Consider the following 21,816-nt stretch of genomic DNA (forward strand, 5'->3'; position numbering starts at 1 on the left):
CTACGTAGGCTTGGTGTTGGGGCCGAGGCTGGGGAACGTCTGTCCGGGTGGTGGACCCGAACGGAACGGCTGCCCACAGGGTCCCCGGCTTGCGACGGCACTCCGCCTCCCCTCCAGTCCCCATAGTGGGCTGAAGGCGTTGGGAGGGGATTTTCCAGGAAGGGAGCGCCCAGTGCGCTCCCGGGCCGGGTGGAGGCTAAGGCAGAGGGAGACTTAGACTCTGTCGCTGTTTGCTCTGCAGCCGGGCCAGATCGACGCGTACGCGTGCCTTGGCGGTCCAGCGGTCACCGTCCCGAGTCCTGGCCGTGCAGTCGATCGGGCCGTCGGCGATGTTTTATTTCCACTGTCCACCACAGCTAGAGGGTGAGTAAGCGCCGAGCCGAAGGTGCTCCAAAAGGCCGGTGCCGGCCAGAAAGGGCCCGAGCGGCAGCTGGGGCTGGTTAGGTTAGGTCCCAGCTCGGAGAAGGGCGCAGCCACCGGCAGTTGGGTAGAGGCCCCCTAGATCCCTCCCCACATCGCGCTCCAGTCTTGCGACCCCGTCGCCACCTGCCTCCTACCTCCCCCATCTCTGCCTGGGCTGGTCGGCCCCAGGCAATGTGCGCTGCCGGTACCAGCGGACCCTCCTAGCACAGATGCTGGTGTCACGCCTCTAATCGAGACTCCCCTGCCCAGGCGGCTGCATCAATCTTTCACGGTGGACTAGGTGGCTTGCATGGCCCTGGGCCGGAAAGGAGCAGGAGCCACCCTCTGCCAGGCTGCTCTCACTCCCTGCCCAAGGCAGTCTTGCACAGGGTCCTCAAGGTCTGCTCCAGGACAACGTGGCCCTCAGGAGTCCGGTGGCCTTGCCCACCAAGTGCCCTGGTATGGCTCCTCCTCTGTGACTCACTGGTTTTCTGACCCCAAATGCTAACCAGTTCCCACTCCCATGGGCATCCCATGGCCAGGGTTTGGGTCTTTGAGGGTCTCCAGTTCTTAGAATAAATTTCCCTTCAGGATCCTTGGCATGGTCCCTGCAGTGGATTGTTAGGTGGGGATAAGTTGGTGAGAGGGGAGAGCTTGGATCGCTGGTCTTGAGGACTCCCCAGGGGTGGGCCGGCCACAAACAGAGATTACTAATGCCTCAGGCAAATGCAAAGCCACACACTCTGGCCCTTTAACAGCGCCTTCCTCAGACCAGTAGTCTCAGCCTTGGGCTATCAAGACGTATGTGAAGTGAAGTGAAGTTGCTCAGTCGTGTCTGACTCTTTGCGACCCCATGGACTGTAGCCTATCATATTGGGAGCAATACCAAGACTTGGTTTTGGCAACCTACTCCTCTATTTGGGGATGGGGGAGGTGAGTGAATTTTGGGCGTAAAGAAATCAAAGGCATGGGGCAGGGCAAAAGGTAGTGAGACCCTGGAGAACCTGAAATATCAGAGCATGCTCCTTCACCTTGCCCTGGTTACCTGGAGCAGTAGCTGACTTCAGCTAGGCCATGCACAAGGGATTTCAGAAAGTTTGTTTTGTTTTTTCCATAGAAGCTTTTAAGAGTTCAGTAAGATTTTCTAAAGCAGGCTAAGGAAGACCAGTGTCCAAGCCCTGCCAGCTTGATCAGCATTCCTAAGAAGGGAAGGACAGACACGTGACTGCATTTTACCTCCTTTTGCTCCCAAGGACCCATGCTGATGGGCTTTATAAAGGTCTGAGAGGTTCATCCCCTGACCTAGGACTGCAGGGAGAGCCTCTGCTTTTGCACTAGATACACCTTTTCTGCATATCTGAATCTCGGGTATGGACTGATTGGTATTCGGCAGCCCACCTCTCCAGTTAAAATGGGATGGTTGAGCTTTGGGCATTTAGCACATGGTGGGCTGCCAGGGTGGCTGAAGGGGAAAGTCCAGCCTGCAGAGTGGGTTGCAGAAGTCACTTGGGGAGAGCCTTGGCCAGCCTGTCGTGGCCGCAGAGCACTGAGCTGCTGCTACCCTCAGCTCAGCTCATCTTTCTTTCCTGCATCTGGTCACATCCCACCTCGATGGTGATCATGATTTCTGTGACCAGAAGAAAAGGAAATGGGATTTTAAGAACTTTTTTATTCCTTTGCAGATGTGTTTCAAAGCCAGCTTTACAGAAAAGGGTGTTTTATTTTAGTTTAGTCTTGCTGGGGAGGAGGTGACTGCTGCGGATGGGGAGGCAGAGGACAGATCTTTGGAATCTGACATCTCGTTATTGCCTACTGGCTTTTTACTTTTTATTAATCTAGAAAGTCATACAGGAGAAAGCAAACATGGCTCAAAATCTTCTCAGTTAATTTTGCTGAAGTTAAATTAAAAAGTACTACATCTACCTGCTCGAAAATTCGAATAGAACAGAAACTTGTACACTGAAAAGTGAGATCCTCCTTCTCTATCTCTTTTTCTAAAGATATTCCCTATTGTTGGTTTCTTGTGATTCATTCAAGAAAAATGTGTTTTTACCTGCATTTACCCTCATTTATGTATTTTTTCCTGTATATGTTATGTCTTCTTTATACCGAGATTGTACTGCCACATCGTTCAGTACTTGGTTTTTCCTCTTCATGATACAGATTTTGGTGATTTTTTTGTGTTAATGTATGCAGATCTACTGGCTTATTTTAAACAGCTGTGTAGTATTCCATTATATGTCGTACAGAAAATATTCACCGTTGGGGACTTTAGTTGTTTCTGCTTTTTTCTGTTATCATGTTACCAGGAACAATATTCTCTCTCTATTTTGGTACACTTTTTAAATGTATTTATAGACTAAATACCTGTATATACACTTAAAATTTTGGGCAGATATTGTCAAATTATCCTCTAATAAGTCTTCACCAATTTGTGCTCTTACAAATGGTGAAGAGTATGTACAATTCGTTATACTTTTATCTGTACTGGTTATAATTGTGCATCTTATTTTTTTTTCAAAAATGTTTTGTTAATTATTTAAAGGTTTAAAATTTCATAACATTATCAACCATTCTATTTGTTTTTAAGTAAAAAACATGTTCTCATATTTTCCTCTTTTCTATTAGGTTGTCAGCCTTTGTTCTTATTAATTTGATCAACTGTCAGCCTTTTTTAGGATCCAGTATGACATAAAGGGTTTCATTTAAAGATATTATATGTACACTTTGTGATACAATTTGGGACAAGCAAGCAGAAATTTGTGAAGCTGATTGTGATTGGAGAGTCTTAGAGGTTGCATTTCATCTTCACCAGTCAGATGTTTTGTTTTAAAAGGAGACAATTTGGTTTCTCACAAAATAGTGGGAATAAGACTGTTTAGAGTCTGTCTCTTTGAAGTTTCCAATGAGCTAGAGAAAAATATTTTGAGGATTTCAGGGAAGAAAGCAATTTGGATGAGACAATGGAAGGAGAAGTCTTCACCAGGGAGTGGAGGTCTTGTGGCATAGGATGAGGGGAGTAGTGTAATGAGTAGTACATAGAATTTTAGTACACAGAATTTTAGTACATAAAATAGTCCTTCAGAAGGATAATGCCTGGGCAGTGTGACTTGTCAGCTCCTAATGCCGAGCATGCAGTGATTCTGAGACCGGAGTCCATGGCAGGTACAGCATTCATTGGCTAATGGGAACTTGCTCATTTGTTTTGTTAAGAAGTCTTTGTGGACTGTCAAGTAAATGACGCACATTTGGAAAATGATCTGAATGCACGTTTGGGGCCAAACTCTGTTCCGGCTTAATACGAGCTTTGGAGGCTGCCAGGGAGGACTGTGGAAAGAATGCCTTTCTTTTCAGAGAATCAGGAGCAGTAGGTCTTTTATGAGCCTGGCCAGAGGCTGGGATGCCCTTTGAGAATGGTTCTGTTGAAGTCTGCTTGCAATTCAGGACAGTCACTATTAGAGCAGATTTCTTGTTAATTGACATCTATGTAACAGATCCGCTATGGTGCCGATGAGCTGTGACCAATGGTATTAATATTCATTTATAAACTTCTTACTTGCTCATGCCCTGAAGTTCTAGGAAAGGAGTGCTGGGGATATCTCTTGGAGATGTCTTTCTTTTCCCTTTTCCAGCCTTTAATCCTTATTGTTTATAGAAACAAGGAAAAGTAAAGTAACAGGTGAGCAAAAGAGAAACTTTGAGGCTTCTATTAAAAGATCAGAAGTAGAAGGGATGAGCTGAAGGTGTAGAGATGCAGATGGAGCCAGAAAGCTGATGAAGGCTCCGTCTCAAGTCAGTGACCCTTCCTGACTCAGAGGGTCCAGAATTTCACAAGTGGACTTGGCTGTCTGGGGGAGTAAGGTTGCCATCATCCTATGAAATAGGCATAGTTGAGCTTAAAGTCAGAGATTACTGGGACAGAAAGAGAGAGAGAGCGCATGAGAGAGTGGAAAAGAGGGAACCTTAACAATAGGAGCAAAGAAAAACACTTTTGGCCAGACAAGGTTCTGTCTGGAGGGGACAGGCCGCTGCCTCCCAGCGAGGGTGCATAGCAGGGGCTCTGTGTGAGGACTGTGGGGTGGGGCTGTGTTCAGACTGATCCAGTTTGCTCATCGCAGGCACTGCACCCTTTGGCAACCATTCTACGGGAGATTTCGACGATGGATTTCTGCGGAGAAAACAGCGCCGTAACAGGACCACGTTCACTCTTCAGCAGGTGATGATGTCCCCCTTCTGAAAGCCAGCCACTTCCTGCCTCCAAAAAACTCAGAGTTTGAGCAGCTCTTCTTTGTCTTTTAAAAATAAGGCTGCTGACTAATTATCTTAAACCGGATCTTTCTGCTTTCTTGAACAATTTGTGTGTCAAGGAATCTGTTTGGAGAGAGGGCAGAGGATGGTGACCTTGTTGTGATCCCAGATAGTAAATGAAGAGGCAGTGATGCTGGTGCCCATTTGTGTCAGGTTGATAATCTCGGGGACATGTTCACATCAGCGATGTAGCAATATCGTTTCAACCTTGAAATAACCTTCTGAGGAAGGAAGGTCAGGTATTCTCATCCCCAGCAGATAGATTAGAAAGCCCAAGAGGTTGAGGGAATTGTAGAAGGTATTGTCCATCAGTGGAAGGACTACAAGTGGAACCTTGACATTGTGTTTCCAGGGCCCTTAAACCTGTCTTTCTCCCAGAGCGCCCTGGAGCAGAAAGCCTAGGCGGTTTCCGTGGAACTGACACAGTGAGGGCTTGTGCAAGTTGCTTCTGTCCTCCCAAGCCCTACAGTGACAGCCACATGGGCTGCACTTTAAATGTAAAGGCATATACATTTTAGTTCCTCTCTCCTTCTACCTCTTGGCATAGCCCTGAGGTTGTTAGTGTGTCTTTGCTCCTAAGTCATCCGCGGTTGAAATTTTAATTCTGTGGGATCTTTTCAAAGAGCTCTCTTCTTTCTCTTCCTCCCCATTTGATCTGTGAAATGACTTCCTCACCACTCATAGAAAATTTGAAATATGCATCTGTTTCCTCTCACCTAGCCGCAACCTCTCACCAGTAAATATTTTTTCCTTTTACCAGCTAGAAGCTCTGGAGGCAGTTTTTGCCCAAACACACTATCCTGATGTCTTTACCAGAGAAGAGCTAGCCATGAAAATCAACCTCACAGAAGCCAGAGTGCAGGTAAACCTTCTTTTTAATTATTTAACTCTCTAATATTAAAACTGGCAAACTTTTTTTTTTTTTTTGACATCATGACTGCATAGTGCACATTTGGCCAAAGAAAGCAAATGAAGACTATCTGTCATTTTCATGATGCACTTTAATAACATCAACATAATGTGGAATATTAGATTAGGTTGATTAATCGGTCATTCATAATTAACTAGTGATAATGTTCTACACTAATTTGTCCGCGTCTCTAAGGTACTAAATTACATCAATGCACATCCATTTCCTTGCTTTGGAAAAAAAAAAAAAAGAGCTGAGATGCTATTCTCAAAGCAGTTCTGACCGCTCTGGAGTAAGGCCGGTCAATTGCAGAGAACTATGTTTTCATATGGGAACAGGGTAGAATCTGCTTTCCAGAAATTGCATCATGTCCAACTTTTCTCCAGTGTGTGGACTCTTTCAGCGAAGTGGATATGAAGAACATGGGCAATTTAAAAATCTTTAAACGGCAGCATCGAAGGGCTGCCTCTGAGCTGAGCGTGGCCCGCAGTGACCGTCTCTAAGCAGGATTTCTTTTTAGAAGCTCCATGGTGATTACATTTAAGTGCACAAGCCTGTCGAGCCCAGCAGATGTGCCCGAATGCAGGAGGAATAGATTCTCAGCGCCGCCTCTCTGGGAGAGCTATTCTTTGAGCACAATTATATATTCATTTTATTTATGGGGTTTCCTCCATGCTGTTTCTGTTCTTTTTTATGTAGGGGCTTGGGGTTAAGACTATGCAAAGATCTAATTGTAGGAAATATAATAGTTTGCTTTTGGTTCCCCTGGGTCATGTTAGTATCTCTTAAAAACCAATGGCTGAAGAGAGATAATGGAATTCTGAGCAGTAAATTGGGGGTTGTAAACAAATTATTTCCCCTATAATCAGATTATGTGATCCTGATTATTAAATCTGAACATGAATCATTGGTCATATGCGGGCAAATTAAACTGATTATTATTTGGAAATGAAAATCTCCTTTGGCCAGGATGCTGTTTATCCTTTCTTTTTTTAATGCCAGCTTGCCAATAGCTGCCTAAAGACTGAACTGCAAATTGAGATAAATGACACAATTATTGAGCATTCAGAAGTGGAAGATCATAACTTCTCCCTGAAAGGTGCAAGGGTGAGATAGGGGTGGTGACAATTAAAGCTGGGGATTGTTGTTCGGGCTATTGTTGGCTATTATGCAAACAGACAATGGTTGTGAAGCATTTGTTTAGTGAGCCTCCGTGTGGGGACATGGGTTTGCTGGCGGGAAGGGAGATGTGTTTACATTTATACCCCTTGCTCATTCAAATATGATTAATGTTCTATAAAGCAGGGTCTTAATCGAAGCTGATGTTGTCAAACAATAACTAAATAGGGAAATAAACGACTCCATCATGCTCTTTCCTCAGAAGCAGGCGAACTGTCAGTGCAAAGTCATTAAAATATGATAATGAAAAATAGCTCAATTAAATGTTGTTATAGCTGTGACCTTCATTCAATTAAGACGCCAGAAAGTGTCTGCATTTTGCTTTGCATTTAACTGCCCTAAATTTAGAATATAGATAAAATCATTATTCAATGGTTGCTGATATGTGCAATTAAAAACCAACTAGATTAAAAAAGAAAGAAACCCCAGTTAAAGGAGAATGAAAATTCGGAGGTGGGGTGAGCCTCAATTCCCAGGCTCTCTCCTGGGCCAGTCGGTCGACAGGAGGATGAGAGGATGCCCAGGGGAATAGGAGCGGGGTCTAGCCAAGCCTTTTTTTTTTTTAAACCAGGACTAATCTCCCAGGAAAATGGGAAAGATGTTTAGCTGCATAGAGTTAAGAACTGCAGATTTCACTGACCTCTGGGGCTACCTTGGGCCCCCATCTGCCTGGCTGCCCTGAGGCTGTCCTACAAACACAGTCTTAGTTCCCAGGGGTTAAAGAACTTCACACCCGTCTCTAAGAAGGCGCTTAGAGCAGGTGAATCATAAGCTGCCTCCTAACCTGAAGATGGTGCAGATAATAACACTGGCCCACGTTCACTGCGTGATTAATTGCTCTGTGCCAGGCACTGTGCTCGGTGTTCTTCATCCGTCTCTGTTCATTTTCCTAACAATGCTTGCGGGGGGGTGGGGGCACACTATTATTACTCCCAAACAGTTTGGATCATGGTTCCCAGCTAAGTCACTGGGCTTCAAATTGTGGATCTGCCACATAGCACTTGAATCATCTTGGACAAGTTAAACACTTTGTGTTTAGTTTTCTTATCTGTTAAGAGCCGCCTGCCTGAAAAGATGGCAGTGGATTCTGAATTAGAGTCACTGGGATCCAGGATTCTAAGCCGGAGCCGACTCCAGAATCAGTGTTCCTACTGGGTGCACAAGTGATGTACTTGTCATGATGTGATGATGTGTCAGGATTAAATTACATGCATGAGTCCAGACACACTCAGGCCAAACCTGCTGGAAGAGAGAATGAGTATTTTGCATGAGGAAACCGCAGGGCAGTGTTTTACAAACTGCTTTGATGATGAATCCCCCCTTCTCCCCATAGGAAACACATTTCACATCAAACAAATGAACTTGCATGCACTGAGAATTGCCACAAGAGGGTACATTTACCCTTACTCTGGGCAGTGCAGTTGGATACTTGCTGTGATTTGATACTCATTTGAAAATGCCTTCCCTGGTGGTCCAGTGGTTAAGACTTTGCCTTCCAGTGCAAGGGGATGTGGGTTTGATCCCTGATCAGGAAGCTAAGATCCCACATGCCTCTAGGCCAAAAAACCAAAACATAAAACAGAGGCAATATTATAACAAATTCATTAGAGACTTTAAAAATGGTCCACATTAAAAAAAAAATCTTAAAAATGCCTGTCACATTTTCTACACTGGTTTTCTGACCCACCTGTGGGTCTGAAGCTGCAATTCAGGGAGCATCGCTTTGCTAAATCTCTGGAGAGAGGAGGCTGTGCTCCCACACACCTGCTGTTAGGTGCCTATGGGCCCAGGCACGGGGAGCAGGCATTTGGGTTTAGATTCTGGTTGCTTCCTTCTGTCTGATTTTCTGCCTTCCCTGGGTGTATGTGTGTTTCCTTCACGGACTCAGGTTTGGTTCCAGAACCGAAGAGCCAAATGGAGGAAAACGGAGAGAGGGGCCTCTGACCAGGAGCCAGGAGCCAAGGAACCCATGGCAGAGGTGACGCCTCCACCGGTGAGAAACCTCAACTCCCCGCCCCCGGGGGACCAGGCCCGGAGCAAGAAGGAGGCCCTGGAGGCCCAGCAGAGGTGAGGCTGGCTGAACTCGGGCCTGGGGTACGGGGGCTGGTGGGAATGCCGGGTTGAGAACTCACCCTGTGATTTTCTTTCTCTGCCAGCCTGGGACGCACTGTGGGTCCCACAGGGCCGTTCTTCCCCTCGTGCTTGCCGGGAACCCTCCTGAATACGGCCACCTACGCCCAGGCCCTGTCACACGTCGCCTCCCTGAAAGGTGAGTCTGGACTCTGCAGGTCTTCACCTCCTCCCCGGGGATCGTGGAGACTGTTCTTGGTCTGGCCCATCCTTGCACCTGGGGCGGGTGCAGCTCCTTTTCTCCTTCTTTCAGGCTCAGCCAGGGTTGCAAACAGCATCCTCTTGCACACATGCTGTCTTGTTTGATTTCTAGATGTCTTGAGAATACAGGTGAATGTCATTAAGTTTAAGTGCACTGGCCAAAGGACTGGCTGAAGGGGGCTGTTTCAGAAGGAGCCACTGCATTGGTACTGATTTTATTTTATTTTTTAATTGAAAAAAAAATTTTTTAATTGGAGGAAAATTGCTTTACAGTGTTGTGTTGGTTTTTGCCATACAACAATGCGAATCAGTCATAATTATATATATATATATACATATATCCCCTCCCTCTTGAGCCTCCTCCCCTCCTCATACCCTACCCTTCTAGGTCATCACAGAGCACCAGGCTGAGATGCCTGGGTTGCATAGCAGCTTTCCACCGGGTGTCTATTTTACCTGGCGGGCTGCCGTCTATGGGGTCGCACAGAGTCGGACGTGACTGAAGTGACTTAGCAGCAGCAGCAGCGTATATATGTCAATGCTACTTTCTCAATTCATCCCACCCTGTCCTTTCCCCGCTTCAAGTTGACCAGTGTTAGGTGCTAGCCTGCAGCTCATGGGTGAGGCCTGCAGTGGACAGTTGTCCCACCTTGCAGGGACCGTCTCCATGCATGCAGCTCACCCACCAGCCTTCCCCGGGGCCTCCTGATGTCAGAGATCAGCATGCGTGCTCAGTCGTATCTGACTCTTTGCGACCCCATGGACTGTAGCCCGCCAGACTCCTCTGTCCTTGGGATTTTCCAGGCAAGAATACTGGAGTGGGTTGCTATTTCTTACTCCAGGTCAGCAATCTGAACTGTTAGAGCTTGTGGTCTTCTCAGATTTGCTCTCTTTTCAAAGGCTGCTATTGTTTGAATGGTGAAAACCATCTGGGCCATTTTTGTCAGGCCGACAGAGAGGGACTCTGATGGGACTGTCCGTCGGGGGTTTCTGGGGCAACCCACTGGATGAATGGGTCCATCCAGTATCTTTTAGTTCTTGGCCCCACACCCACTCTGTGAGGAAGCCAGGCAGCTGTACTGGCCGGGAGCAGGGCTGGGCCCCAGAGTGGGCATGGGGCAGCAAGTGTTAGTGTTGGGGTTTGTCTGTCACAGTGGGTCTGGGAGGTGGAGGTGCAGGTGTGGGCTCTAGCCTTTTAGTAGTGGGAGATTCCCCCTAGAGTGTTTCCTGTGTTCTCTTTTAGGGTCTGGGGTCTCCTGGCCTCAAGGGGGTCTCCCTCCAGCAAGTTCTTCACACACACACACACACACACATATCATGGCAATCTGCATTGCAAATGTAGTTTCTGGAGTCAGAATGAGGGCATGATGGAGCCTCCCTGGAGAATCTCCTAAAGGGCGAGAAGGGGAGAAGGGGAGAAGGGTGTTCTAGGCGCAGGGAACAGGCGTGCAGGGCAGCAGGGAGGAGATCCAGGCTTGTCCGGTAAATGGCCCGCGTGTTGGGTGCTCACGGGATGGGGCCAAGAGATAAGGTGCAGGGCCAGAGCTTGCAGGCCTTGGATACTGCACTCTCATGGGGGATTTTTCACTGTTGGAAGTGGGGGCCTGAGGCCTGGAGCCACTTCTGAGTGGTCCAGGCAGCTGGGCAAATCCTGGTGCGGGAGGCTGAGACTCAGCTCCATCCATCTCTGGATCCCATGCCCTCCTGGTGCTTCCTTCAGCTCCAGGGGCCACGTAGAGGCCCTCTACAGAGTGGCCTTGGGACACAGTCACAGACTAATAGACTGAAGGGTGCTAAGAATGAAGGTGGGGGTCTCAATTACAAGGAGGTTCCGGAAAGAGATTACCAGTGGGATGTAGGTATCATTCAGGGAGCTTGCCCAGACAGAGGAGCAATCCTGTGTCTGTCTGTTGAATCATCTCTGCTTCGGTGAGGGCCAACTCAGCTCCTGGGAATGACTGTCTATTTTATAAACATTCTCTGCTTGCCCCACTCCAGCCTCATGAGTTGAAGGTGAATCCCACATTTCTTTGCTGGGACAGCCTTTGGGGGATCTGTGGCAAGCTGAGGCCCTGGCGGAGGCCCGTGGTGGCTGAAGGAAGGGTGAGAGGCCCGGACTGCCGGCAGGGAGCAGGGGAGACTGCCTGCCTGCCACGGAGAGGCCGAAGGCCGTGGTGAGAGGGGGACACAGCACGGATCAGGAGGAGGCAGGGCTGGGGGGAGGGACAGGCGTATCTGTCATCCTCTTCTTCTTCCTCTGCTTGTAGGTACTCCCCCCAACCCCAGTACACCCTTGGGGCCTGCTCTGAACTTGCCTTGCTGGAAACAGACTTTCCTTTGGTGGAGGGGAAGGCTTGGGGTGTGCAGGGCTCTGCAGAGGTGATGGGAATCACAGTGTGCACACAAAACCAGGGCACATCCTTGTGCCTTGTGGTGACACTTGCTTGGGAAGCCTGGACATCCTCACTGGAAGGCCTTCCTGGCTACAGTCAGGGACACGAGGTGTGCTGGGGCAGGTGGCACCCTCCACGTTTACAGAGTGAGGCAGGCAGTGAGCGAAGCGAGTGTGTGAGGCTTTGCCTTCGCTCCCCCAGATACAAATGAGCTCTTCTTGATCATTTGAAACTCGCAACCTTCTCAGTCCGTGCGTCTTTCTCCCACTTTTGAGCAAGGGGTGGGGAAAAGGCACGCTTCTCTACCGTCAGCAGTTATGCAAAGATCATGCTAAGGGGTGCCTTGCGATTCAGCAGAACTGGGTGGGGGTGGAGGGTGGGCTGGGGAGCGTTTGCCCACTCAAGTGTCAACTGCCATTCAGGTCAGCCCCTGGTAGGCAAATGGATATATGGAACCAACATTGCCAGAACAACTGAAATTTCAGGAGAAGCTAGAAATCCAGATTTCTGTTTAGAATAACCCCATCTTTTAAATGTGGCTTCCAATTCTTTGGGCCAAATGGGCACATCCTTGGTCAGACCAGCCTGCGGCCTGCCTTCCTGTGGGGGACAATTTTACTCCACCCCTCCCATCTCTGCTTTCTGAGTTCTTCTTCCTGTAGTCATAGCTCCTCCTCAGTTCTGCCCTCCCTGGCAAAGTTCCCCTCTTGCTGCTCATCCTTACCCCTTACCCATCGTGGCCCTTACTATCTGGTCTCTCTGAGCAGCTGGCTTGTTAGTCTCTGCAAGCTAAGTTGTGTCGGAAAGGCGGGAAGTGAGTGATTATTGAAAACCTTTTCTGTGCTCTGCCTGGTGGTGGGAGTTGTTAAGTTGCCAAGTCAGGTTCAACTCTTCGCAACCCCATGGACTGCAGCATACCAGGCTTCTCTGTCTCTCACTCTCTCCCAGAGTTTGCCTAAGTTCATATCAAATGAATTGGTGATGCCATCCAACCACCTCATTCTCTGTCACCCATTTCTCCTGCTTTCAATCTTTCCCACCATCAGGGTCTTTTCCAATCACTCAGCTGTTTGCATCAGGTGGCCAGAGTACTGGAGCTTCAGCTTCAGCATCAGTTCTTCCAAAGAGTTTTCAGGATTGATTTCCTTTAAGATTGACTGGTTTGATCTCCTTGCTGTCCAAGGGACTCTCAAGAGTCTTCATCACCATGGTTCAAAAGCATCAATTCTGCTGTACTCTGCCTCTTTTCTTCTTTCTGGAGGAGGGGATGGCAAACCACGCCAGTATTCTAGCTGTGAGAACCCCACGAACTGTTTAAAACTGTCTCGCATTTGGCCCATTTAATTCTCACATAGGGTAGTGGAGTCAGTGATGTATCAGGGAGACTCTAGAGCTGCACAAGAGGTCAGTGGGGCTGGGATGGCTCTGAGATAACAGCTGGTATTAGCTGGGTACTTTTGCATTCTAAAAGTGCCCGACCCTGTGAGGTGGCACTCCCGGCTGTGGGGTTTTTTGAGCTAGAAGTCTCCACCAAGTCAGCTGATCAGCACAGCCTTGCTGCAGTCCTGGTGGGCTTGGCCGTCCATGGAGATGTGCTTGGCAGACTTGCTTCTGCCTCTGGACCTGGGGTAACAAGTGTGTACCTGAAAGTCAGGTTCTGGATGCCCTGGGGTTCAACCCTTGATTGTTTTGTGGAACGTCTGTTCGTTGCTTTGAGGCCTATGACCTGTAGACTCTTACAGCCAGTGTCTCCTTCTATCAGGAGATTCCTCGAGCTACAGAAGTTAAATGCATGGCCCAGTCTGGACCCAAGAGAGAAGCGATCCCAATTTTCTAGGCCTGGCTCAGTGCCAGGACCTCTGGGATGTCACCCAGCTGCCCTCTCCTGAGTTCACCCACACAAGTGGCTGGGCATCCAGGTGCTGGCAAGGCTGGTGCCCCGAACTCTGCTTCTCAGGGGCTTCTGGCCAACAAGGGGGCGCCCTCATGTTGGGAACTTGATGCATGTGGGTGCTAGAAGGTATACATCTGGGCTTCCATGCCCATCCCTCTTTTCATAAACAAGAAATTGAGGTTCCAGGAAGGAAGACCACTTGCTCACATGTCATTTATATCAGCAAGGCCTCCCCTTTCAGATCAGGGCTGATCTCCATGGGTCCTGATGTGCTCTTTCCTCCAGACACAATGTATTCATTCATTCCTTTGGGTGGGTACCTGCTTGTAGGGACTTTGGACCCCGCCCCACCCCACCCCCTACCTCTTCTCCCTGGCAAGTGAGAGCAGCTATGAGTCCACTGGGTACGAGCCCTGGTGGGGGAATCTGGACTCACCCACAGACCAGGACCACTGTCAGCTGAGCACCACAGCCCAGAGATCCTAGCCCACTCCCCAGGCCTGAGGCAACTTGCAAATGACCCACAGGAAAAGAATCAAAGGGAATTTAAGTTTCTGGACTCAGATCAGTGCTCATGTCTCCTTCCCCAGACTTTGTGGTCCTGGTGGGATCATATAGCCCTGGACCAAAGACAGCACTGTGCTGACCCTGCCCTGGATGGCACTCTTGGTGTCACTCCCAAGACTCCAGACCAGGGCCTGAGGATCCAAGCCAAAGATGCACCAATGCCCAGCCTAAGTGTGAGGGGAATGTGGGCTCCCAGTGCCTGGGCAGGATCAATTCCCTGGATGCACATGGAGCCCTCCCCGGCAGTGGTTCTAGAGCTGACTGCCTGCAGAGCATTCTCTATAAAGTTGAGGGACTCTGAGTAGGAAGTCTTGGTCCTCTGATTCTAGGTGGTGTTGTGACAGATGTGAAGTTTTTCCCTGGGGAACACTGAGAGAGCTTCCAGGAATGTTTGTGGGGGAGCTTGGAGGTTGGCAAGGTATAGGGTGCTGAGTTGCTTTAGGAGTTAGTCCTTGAAATCCTTAGGTCCTTTATGTAACTGTTGAACTCACTTTCCTGGCAACACTGGCTTTGAATGTGCTCTGAGAACAAGAGCATTCTTGGAATATTGACTATCTCCGCCCGGGGTGGATGGCACTGGAGGAGAAAAAGACAAGCAGGAGTGGATCCAGAGAGCTAGTTACAGAGGGACTGTGCTCGGTGGGGGTGCCAGAGCACAGAGCTGTGGGGTGTCCCCAAGCCCTGCCTCCAATATGAATGGGTGGACTGGCTGAGTGCTGGCAGCTCTTTCACTGTGGCTTAGGACATGCCGGGTGTATCTAGATTCTGCTTTTAATTTTTTTATTAAGGGGGAATGTGGTCCAGAAAAGATGAAAGGGAACAGGTCTCCCAGCTGCTTTGCAGAGCTTTAGTACCCAGACTGAGAAGTCAGTAGCAGAAAACTCTGGATTATAGTTTTCTTAGGGAATTAGAGGCCCTCATTTTCATTGCATGGAGAGACGTGTTGAGGGTAGGGTCCTGGGGTTCAGAAGCAGCTGGAGAGCTGGGAAAACCAAGATGAAGCTGGAAAGGACCCTGGCTTTGGAAAATCTGCACAACTCAGAACTGGCATGGCACACACTGGGCTGGCTTGGTGGACTTGCCTCAGGCCAGGAGCTGAGGGCAGAGACCTCCTGGAGTCCTGCCCCTGCCACGTCCTGGGCTGGGTGACTCTGCCCTGCTTGCTGCCAGGCCCCAGCAGGCTGGGGGGCAGCTCTGGGGTTGGAGCACTGGGGACACCCATTCAGCAGGCTCAGCGTTGGGGTGTGTGGAGGGATTTTCATGGAGGGATGTATCTAGATGGGTCAGCAAGGCTGTTCAAGCAATCAGGAGTCCAGGAAGCATGAGAGGTGGGGTTGGTTCCCTTGAAGGACAGGAGATTATGAACCCTCTGGGTGGGCTGGTTAAGCAGAGAGCCTATATGTGTAAGTGTGGCAGACTAACCTGTAGTCTCTGCTGGGCAGGCCCCTGGATGGGCACTGGGCTGAGTCCAACAGAGGGGCCAGGAGACTGTCCACTGGTGATAGAGCCAGTTGAAAACCACACATTTGTGAAAGTTTTCTGCTTTAATTATCAAGCAGCTGATGAGTGCAGTAGCTTTAAGCAACGGCTCTGGGTGGCCTGCCTGGTGAGAATCCTCATGCTTGCATTCTTTAGCCATGTTAATCTTTTAATTTTTATTGACATTTATTTATTTATTTTAATCAGTTGATTTATTTTTCTTTGTTGGCTCTTAGTTTTGGCATGCAGGCTCTCTAGTTGTGGCTTGTGGGCTTAGTCACCCTGTGACATGTGAGATCTTAAGTTTCCCAACCAGGGATCAAACCTGTGTCCCCTGCATTGGAAGGCAGATTCTTAACTACTGGGCCACCAGGGAAGTCCCTAGCCACGTACATCTTGAGTAAAGTACTGGGAATCTCTACCTCTGCTTCCTCATCTGTAAATTTGGGGATCTTGACATTATAGGACTGAATTTATAGGAGTAAATGGGGGGAGCGTGAGTTAGAATATCTGAGGCTTCTAGACCAGTGGGAGGTGTGAATTAACAATATCGTTATTAACTAGATACCTCCATTCTCATTTCCAAGTCACTGGGTCCCACTCATATTTCTAAGATCCAATAAAACGTCTTTTCTTCCAAGCGTCTACTATTTCTGTGAACGTTATCACTTCCAGGCAGACGTGCTAAGTCGCTTCAGTCCTGTCCGACTCTGCAACCCTGTGGACTGTAGCCTGCCAGGCTCCTCTGTCCATGGGATTCTCCAGGCAAGAATACTGGAGTGGGTTGCCATGCCCTCCTCCAGGGGATCTTCCCGACCCAGGGTTCAAACCCCCTTGTCTCTTGTGTCTCCTGCATTGGCAAGTGGGTTCTTTACCACTAGTGCCACATGGGAAGCCCTTATCACTGCTGGCATTCACCTATTTCCTGTAACCCCCATTGTTCTGATTTTTGGCAGTGATGGTGGCTCCTTCCCACCCCTGGTAAGATTTGCTGGTCAGGGCACTCATTCCTTCCCTGGGGTTTCATGCAGCCAGTGATGTGCTTTGTATTCTGGGGTGGTCAGACAGGGCCCATCCTGACCAGGCAGGCAGTCAGTGTATTTCTGTATTGGATGTCCTATGGAAACTGGAAAAGAAAAAGGCAGCAGGACCCTACCCCATGAAGCCAGGGTTTGCGTATCAATAATGAGTGTCTAGAGAAAAAGCCTTTGCAATACAAAGAGTTTTCCTGCACTGTGTTAATGGCCAGCCTTATGTTCACAATTCATTAATGCAGAGGAGGTTATTAATGGCCGAGGGAAGTGCTTGGGTTTGTTCCGGGGAAGTGCTGGCCACAGGACGGGCCCCCGTCGGTGAAGGCCCTCTCTCTTGTGTACTTAGCCTGGCTGTATCTAACCTGTGATTCGGAGAGCTGGGTGTGAGGTGGAAACTCCTTACAGCTGCCAGGGGAGAGCTTTCATAACTTAGCCATGGAGCCACTCTCCCTTGCTAGGCGGGGCATCACAGCTGACCGTCCTCAACAAGATGGGGACCAGAGGGAGGATGGGCAGCCTGCGAGGCAAGGCAGGTCTGTGGGGACTCTCCGTGTCTTCTATGGACCCCTGGAGTCAGGCCTAAGCTGAGAGAACCGCAGCAGAGCTGAGGAAGGAGGTCTGACCTCTTACGTTCCCCTCTCCACCTGCTCCAGGTGAGGCCTTGGTCCCACGTGAGGCTTAGGTGGGGAGGAGCCCAGAGGCATCCAGACCTGGTCCCAACCCTGTAGCCTAGCTCCATAGCCGTCCTGAGCCTGCATCACATGTGTGAGGATGAGGAGAGAGGTGAGAGGCGAGGGGCAGGGCATCCAGTGCTGGGAAAGGGTCTGGCCATGTCCTTCCTGGGAACAAAGCCCCATAGTTACCCCAGAATGTGCCCTCCCAACTTGGCCCTTGGGCTTCCAAGCCAAGGTAAAGCGTCCAGAGTCTGAGACTGGGAGGGCTTTACTGGCCAATAAGTGTTTCCCCAGCAGGGTTAAACTCAGAGCTGGAGGCAGCCTCTTCCTCTTTCAAGCCCCTGGAAATGTTTTCACTCTAATTCTCTTAATCACTTTTTCCTCTGTGTTGTGATTTTTAAAGAAAAATCACAATCTTAGTAAGCAGTTAAAATTATTTTGTTATGAACTATGATAATCAGGAAAATTCAGAAAATATGCATTTAGAACTTACTGAATAGTTTTAAGCACTCATGTGCCACCCTTCTTCTGGAACTCTGCCTGGACCCCAGAAGCCCCCTGAATCCCCATGCCCCATTCTTCTCATATCACTTTTCTTGCCCCTAAAAAAACCATTATGCTGACTGCAATGGTAACGCGGTTTTGTCAGCCACCTGAGTAGGCATTCTGAAACGCTACTGTCTAGTCTGAACTTTTTTGAATGGTACATGTGTATACATATAAATAGAATCATATGGGATATGTTTTTCATGCCTGGTTCCTTTGACTCGGCATATGTGGGGGAGTTATCCGTGTAATAAGGTTTAGTTGTCAATTTTTTATTATATTCTCTGTTCACGATCAGACCATCTGTAGATAACGACAATAATATGTCTCTCCCTTTCCACCTTATACAGTTATCCTTGGGTATCCACAGGGATTGGTTCCAGGGTGACCTTCCCCACCTGCCATACTGAAACCTGCCCATCCTTGAGTCCCTTATAGAAAATGTTGTAATATAATGAGTATAGTTGGTCTTTTATATCTGAGGGTTTCACATCTCTGTATTCAACCAGTTGGGGGGTTGATTTCAATTGGTTGGTTGAATCTGAGGATGTAAAACCTGGGGATACAGAAGGGCAGACTGCAGTTATTTCTCTTTTTCTTGTCTAGCTGTGCTGGCCAGAACCTCTGGTAAAGTACTGAATAGAAGTGGTGATAATAGGCATCCTTGCCTTGTTCTTTTTTTCAGTAACAGCTTTATCGAAATACAATTCACATACCATGCAATGCACCCATTAAAATGAACAACTCAGTGATTTTTTTATATAGACAAGAGTTGTGAAACCATCATACGATCGACTTTAGAAAATTTTCATCACCCCAGACCTATTAGCAGTCAGTCACCGTTTCCCCCAACCTCCCCTGCCCCATGTTATCACTAATATTTCTGTCTCTATGGATTGTGGACATTCTGTTATTGCCACTGTGGATATTTCACTGAGTGGAATCGTATCATACAATAGCTGGTCTTTGTGACTGATACTGGCTTTCTGCCCTTATTCTTGATCTCAGGGGAAAGCTCTCACAACCTCATGAAGGTTTCACCATCATGTTTGCTGTCTGCCTTTTTATTTTTAACATACACTTTATCAAGTAAAGATATTTTTCTCTTGCCCTAGTTTTCTAAGAGTTTTATTTTAATTATTATCTTAAAATATCATGAATATGAAGGGATGTTGAATTTCATGGAATACTTTTTCCTGCTGCTGTTCAGACAACCACAGGAATTTTCTTTCTCAAATATTAATACAGGAAATTGCATTGGTTGATTGTTTAATGTTAAACCAATTGTGCATTCCTGGAATTAACCCAAATTAGAGGTGACATGTTATTCTTTTTATATATAGATGGACTGGTTGATATTTTTTTTAGGGCTTTTTTGTCTATGATCATGAAGAAATTGGCTCGTAACTTTTTCCCCTGATAACCTCTATTCCGATTTTCAGTACTGTTTTACTTTACCCCCCAACTTAGTATAATAAAAGCGGCAGCAAGACTGCCCAGCTGTTTTATTGTCTCTCCCAATTCCTAGGACGGGCTGGGCTCAGCCGGGTGGTTCTGTTGCTGCTTTTACCTAGAGTGTCTCATGAGGTTGCAGTCAGATGGTGGCTGGGGCTGATACATGCAGGATGGCAATGCCTCTGTGCCTGGTGCCCTGGCAGGGATGCTAAGAGTGCCCTGTCTTTCTTTCTCTCTCTCTCTTTGGTGGGAGTTGGATGGTGGTTGGATCCTGAGATTATAAATGCAGAAGATGCCAGGTCTTGTTAAAGACTTCTATTCAGAACAGGCACAGTGTTACTTCTGCTGAATTCTATTGATGGAAGCTGCTCACAGAGCCAGCTCAGATACAAGTGGAGGGAATTGCACACAGGTGTGAACACTGGGAGTGTGGTTCATCGAAGGCCCTCTGTGGAGACTGACTGCACAGGTATTGAGGATACTCTGGCCTTGTGATGTGAGTTGGGATTTAAACAAATATTTATTTATTTATTTGACCTCACCAGGTTTTAGTTGTAGCATGTGGGAATTTAGTTGTGGCGTGTGGGATCTAGTTCTCTGACCAGGGATCAAACCTGGGCCCCCTGCATTGGGAGTGCAAAGTCTTAGCCAGTGGACCACCAGGGAAGTCCTGAGAGGTTTGTTTTTGAACTCACCTAACTTCCCAGTCCTGACTATAAGTGCTTTAAGGGCACTGTCCTTATCTGAATCACCTCTAGATCCTTCCAAGGCATTCACCTCTGCCCTTAACACAGAGGCTGGTGCAGAGTAGGAGGTAGTGAAGTCTGACTAGGGCAGAGGATCCCACTTCCTGCAGAGTTCACCACTCAATGGGAGAGGCTCCCGGCCTAAGGTCCGCAGTGTGTGCAGCTCCAGGAAAGCAGCACAGCCTTGCAGGACCCCGGCTTACTTCTGAAGGTGCAGGTGTTGGGGGAACAGGGCACCTGAGGGCTGGAGCATGACCTGTCCTCGTGTGGGATGTGGTTGGGTCAGCCCTAGATCCTCTGTGCCTAGCCGATGTCATGAAGACAGGGGTGAAGAATGCCAGCACTTAACATTTGGAAGGAATCTCCTTGATGAGTATGTTACCACCACTTCTCCAGGATACAGTAGGAGAAACTGAGGCTCAGAGGTGGATAGGACTGCCCAAGGTCACATAGTGTGTCTGCCAGAGGTAAGACAGGCCAGGGACCCAAGTGTCCCATTGTCCAGTTCCCCACACCCTATATTGATTCTGTTCCTTTTACAGGCCCCTGCTGTCATTCTCTGGCTTTAAAAACTGCAACTCACTTTCCAGAAGCCATTTCCTATGGGTGCTGATGGGTTTGCCCTTCCTGCTAATCAATGGGGCCCTGGAGTGCAGAGCTGAGCAGAGGGCTCCTGGCTTATGCCCAGAGGCAGCAGGGGGCTGCTGGAAGGAGGGAGGGTGGCACTCACTGGCATCAGATCACCCAGAGTGTGTGTCCCTGTTGCTCCCCTGATGAGCAGGGTTCTTGGATCTGGGTGCTGTCATCTTTTGCTTGCCCCCTCAAAGGCATCTAAGCAGAAACAGGACATTGATCCTGGCCCCAGACTGGGTCACAGCACAAGGAATGGTTGGTTGAGCTGACTCCCATCAGAGAGCATTTGCTGAGTGAATAAACAAATATCGGGACAGTGCATGCACACGTGGGACTGATGGGGAGGGATTTAGCGTCTACTCCCCCAGGGTAGGGGTTTCCCTTGTAGCTCCGTTGGTAAAGAATCTGCCTGCAGTGCAGGAGACCTGGGTTCAGTTGCTGGGTCAGGAAGATTCCCTGGAGAAGGAAATAGCTACCCACTCCAGTGTTCTTTCCTGGAGAATCCCATGGACAGAGGAGCCTGGCAGGCTACAGTCCATGGGGTCGCAAGAGTCAGACATGACTTAGCAACTAAACCACCCCAGGGTAACCTGCCAAATGAACCTGGGGATTTTGGCATTAATCAGGTTGGGTGGCTTTGTGGTGACCATAGGTTTTCTTTTCATGGGGTATTGAGGAAGATTAGGACCTGGGAGATGGCAACTTTGAGGAATCAAAATATGCTCCCTAGATCAGGAAAGATAGACTTCCCCTTCCTTCCTCCCTCCCCCAAATATAATAGAGTGTTTTCTTTGTATCCAGAATGGACATTTTAGCTCTAGAATCAGGGCTGTGGGGTGAGGATAGGTGAAGGCTCTTACCCTGCAAATTTGGGAGGTGAGGTGGGTACAAAAATAAACACAACTCCTGTTAAAGAAGCAATAAAAACCGTAACACAGAGATGGGAGAAAGCAGTTTGGGAGTTCTGTGATAGAAATCACCTGGGAGTGAATTGGACCCTGTTGTATATTTGTTTATAGGTGAACACAGTTAGCCACGGCATTGAATAGTCTCTGCTTAAATATTATAGGTGTCTGCCAACATTGTTACCCCCACACTCCTTGCAAACTGTAAGGAACTGGTATTAGGAATCACAGAACATGTTTATTCTATTTTGCTATGAAGCAAAAAAGAAATGAACTGTATGTATATGAAAAGTTTTATAAATCCACTTACGCACTTACTTGCTCAATATTCTTACCCTTAACATGACCATTTAGCAAAAA

At 48.2% G+C, this 21,816-nt stretch overlaps 1 protein-coding gene across 1 annotated transcript in view; it reads left to right on the top strand.

The window, feature by feature from the left end:
* The first annotated feature begins 329 nt into the window (after positions 1–329).
* The window catches only part of DRGX (dorsal root ganglia homeobox), a 30,884-nt gene continuing 9,397 nt past the window's right edge, over positions 330–21,816 (top strand). Inside the window, exons 1-5 of the mRNA XM_043475038.1 lie at positions 330–363; positions 4,521–4,618; positions 5,471–5,572; positions 8,688–8,866; positions 8,956–9,068. Coding sequence (XP_043330973.1) covers positions 330–363; positions 4,521–4,618; positions 5,471–5,572; positions 8,688–8,866; positions 8,956–9,068 — 526 coding nt within the window. The remainder of the gene's footprint in view (positions 364–4,520; positions 4,619–5,470; positions 5,573–8,687; positions 8,867–8,955; positions 9,069–21,816) is intronic.

This window comes from Cervus canadensis, chromosome 8 (genome assembly GCF_019320065.1).
Source record: "Cervus canadensis isolate Bull #8, Minnesota chromosome 8, ASM1932006v1, whole genome shotgun sequence".
NCBI classification, from domain to species: domain Eukaryota; kingdom Metazoa; phylum Chordata; class Mammalia; order Artiodactyla; family Cervidae; genus Cervus; species Cervus canadensis.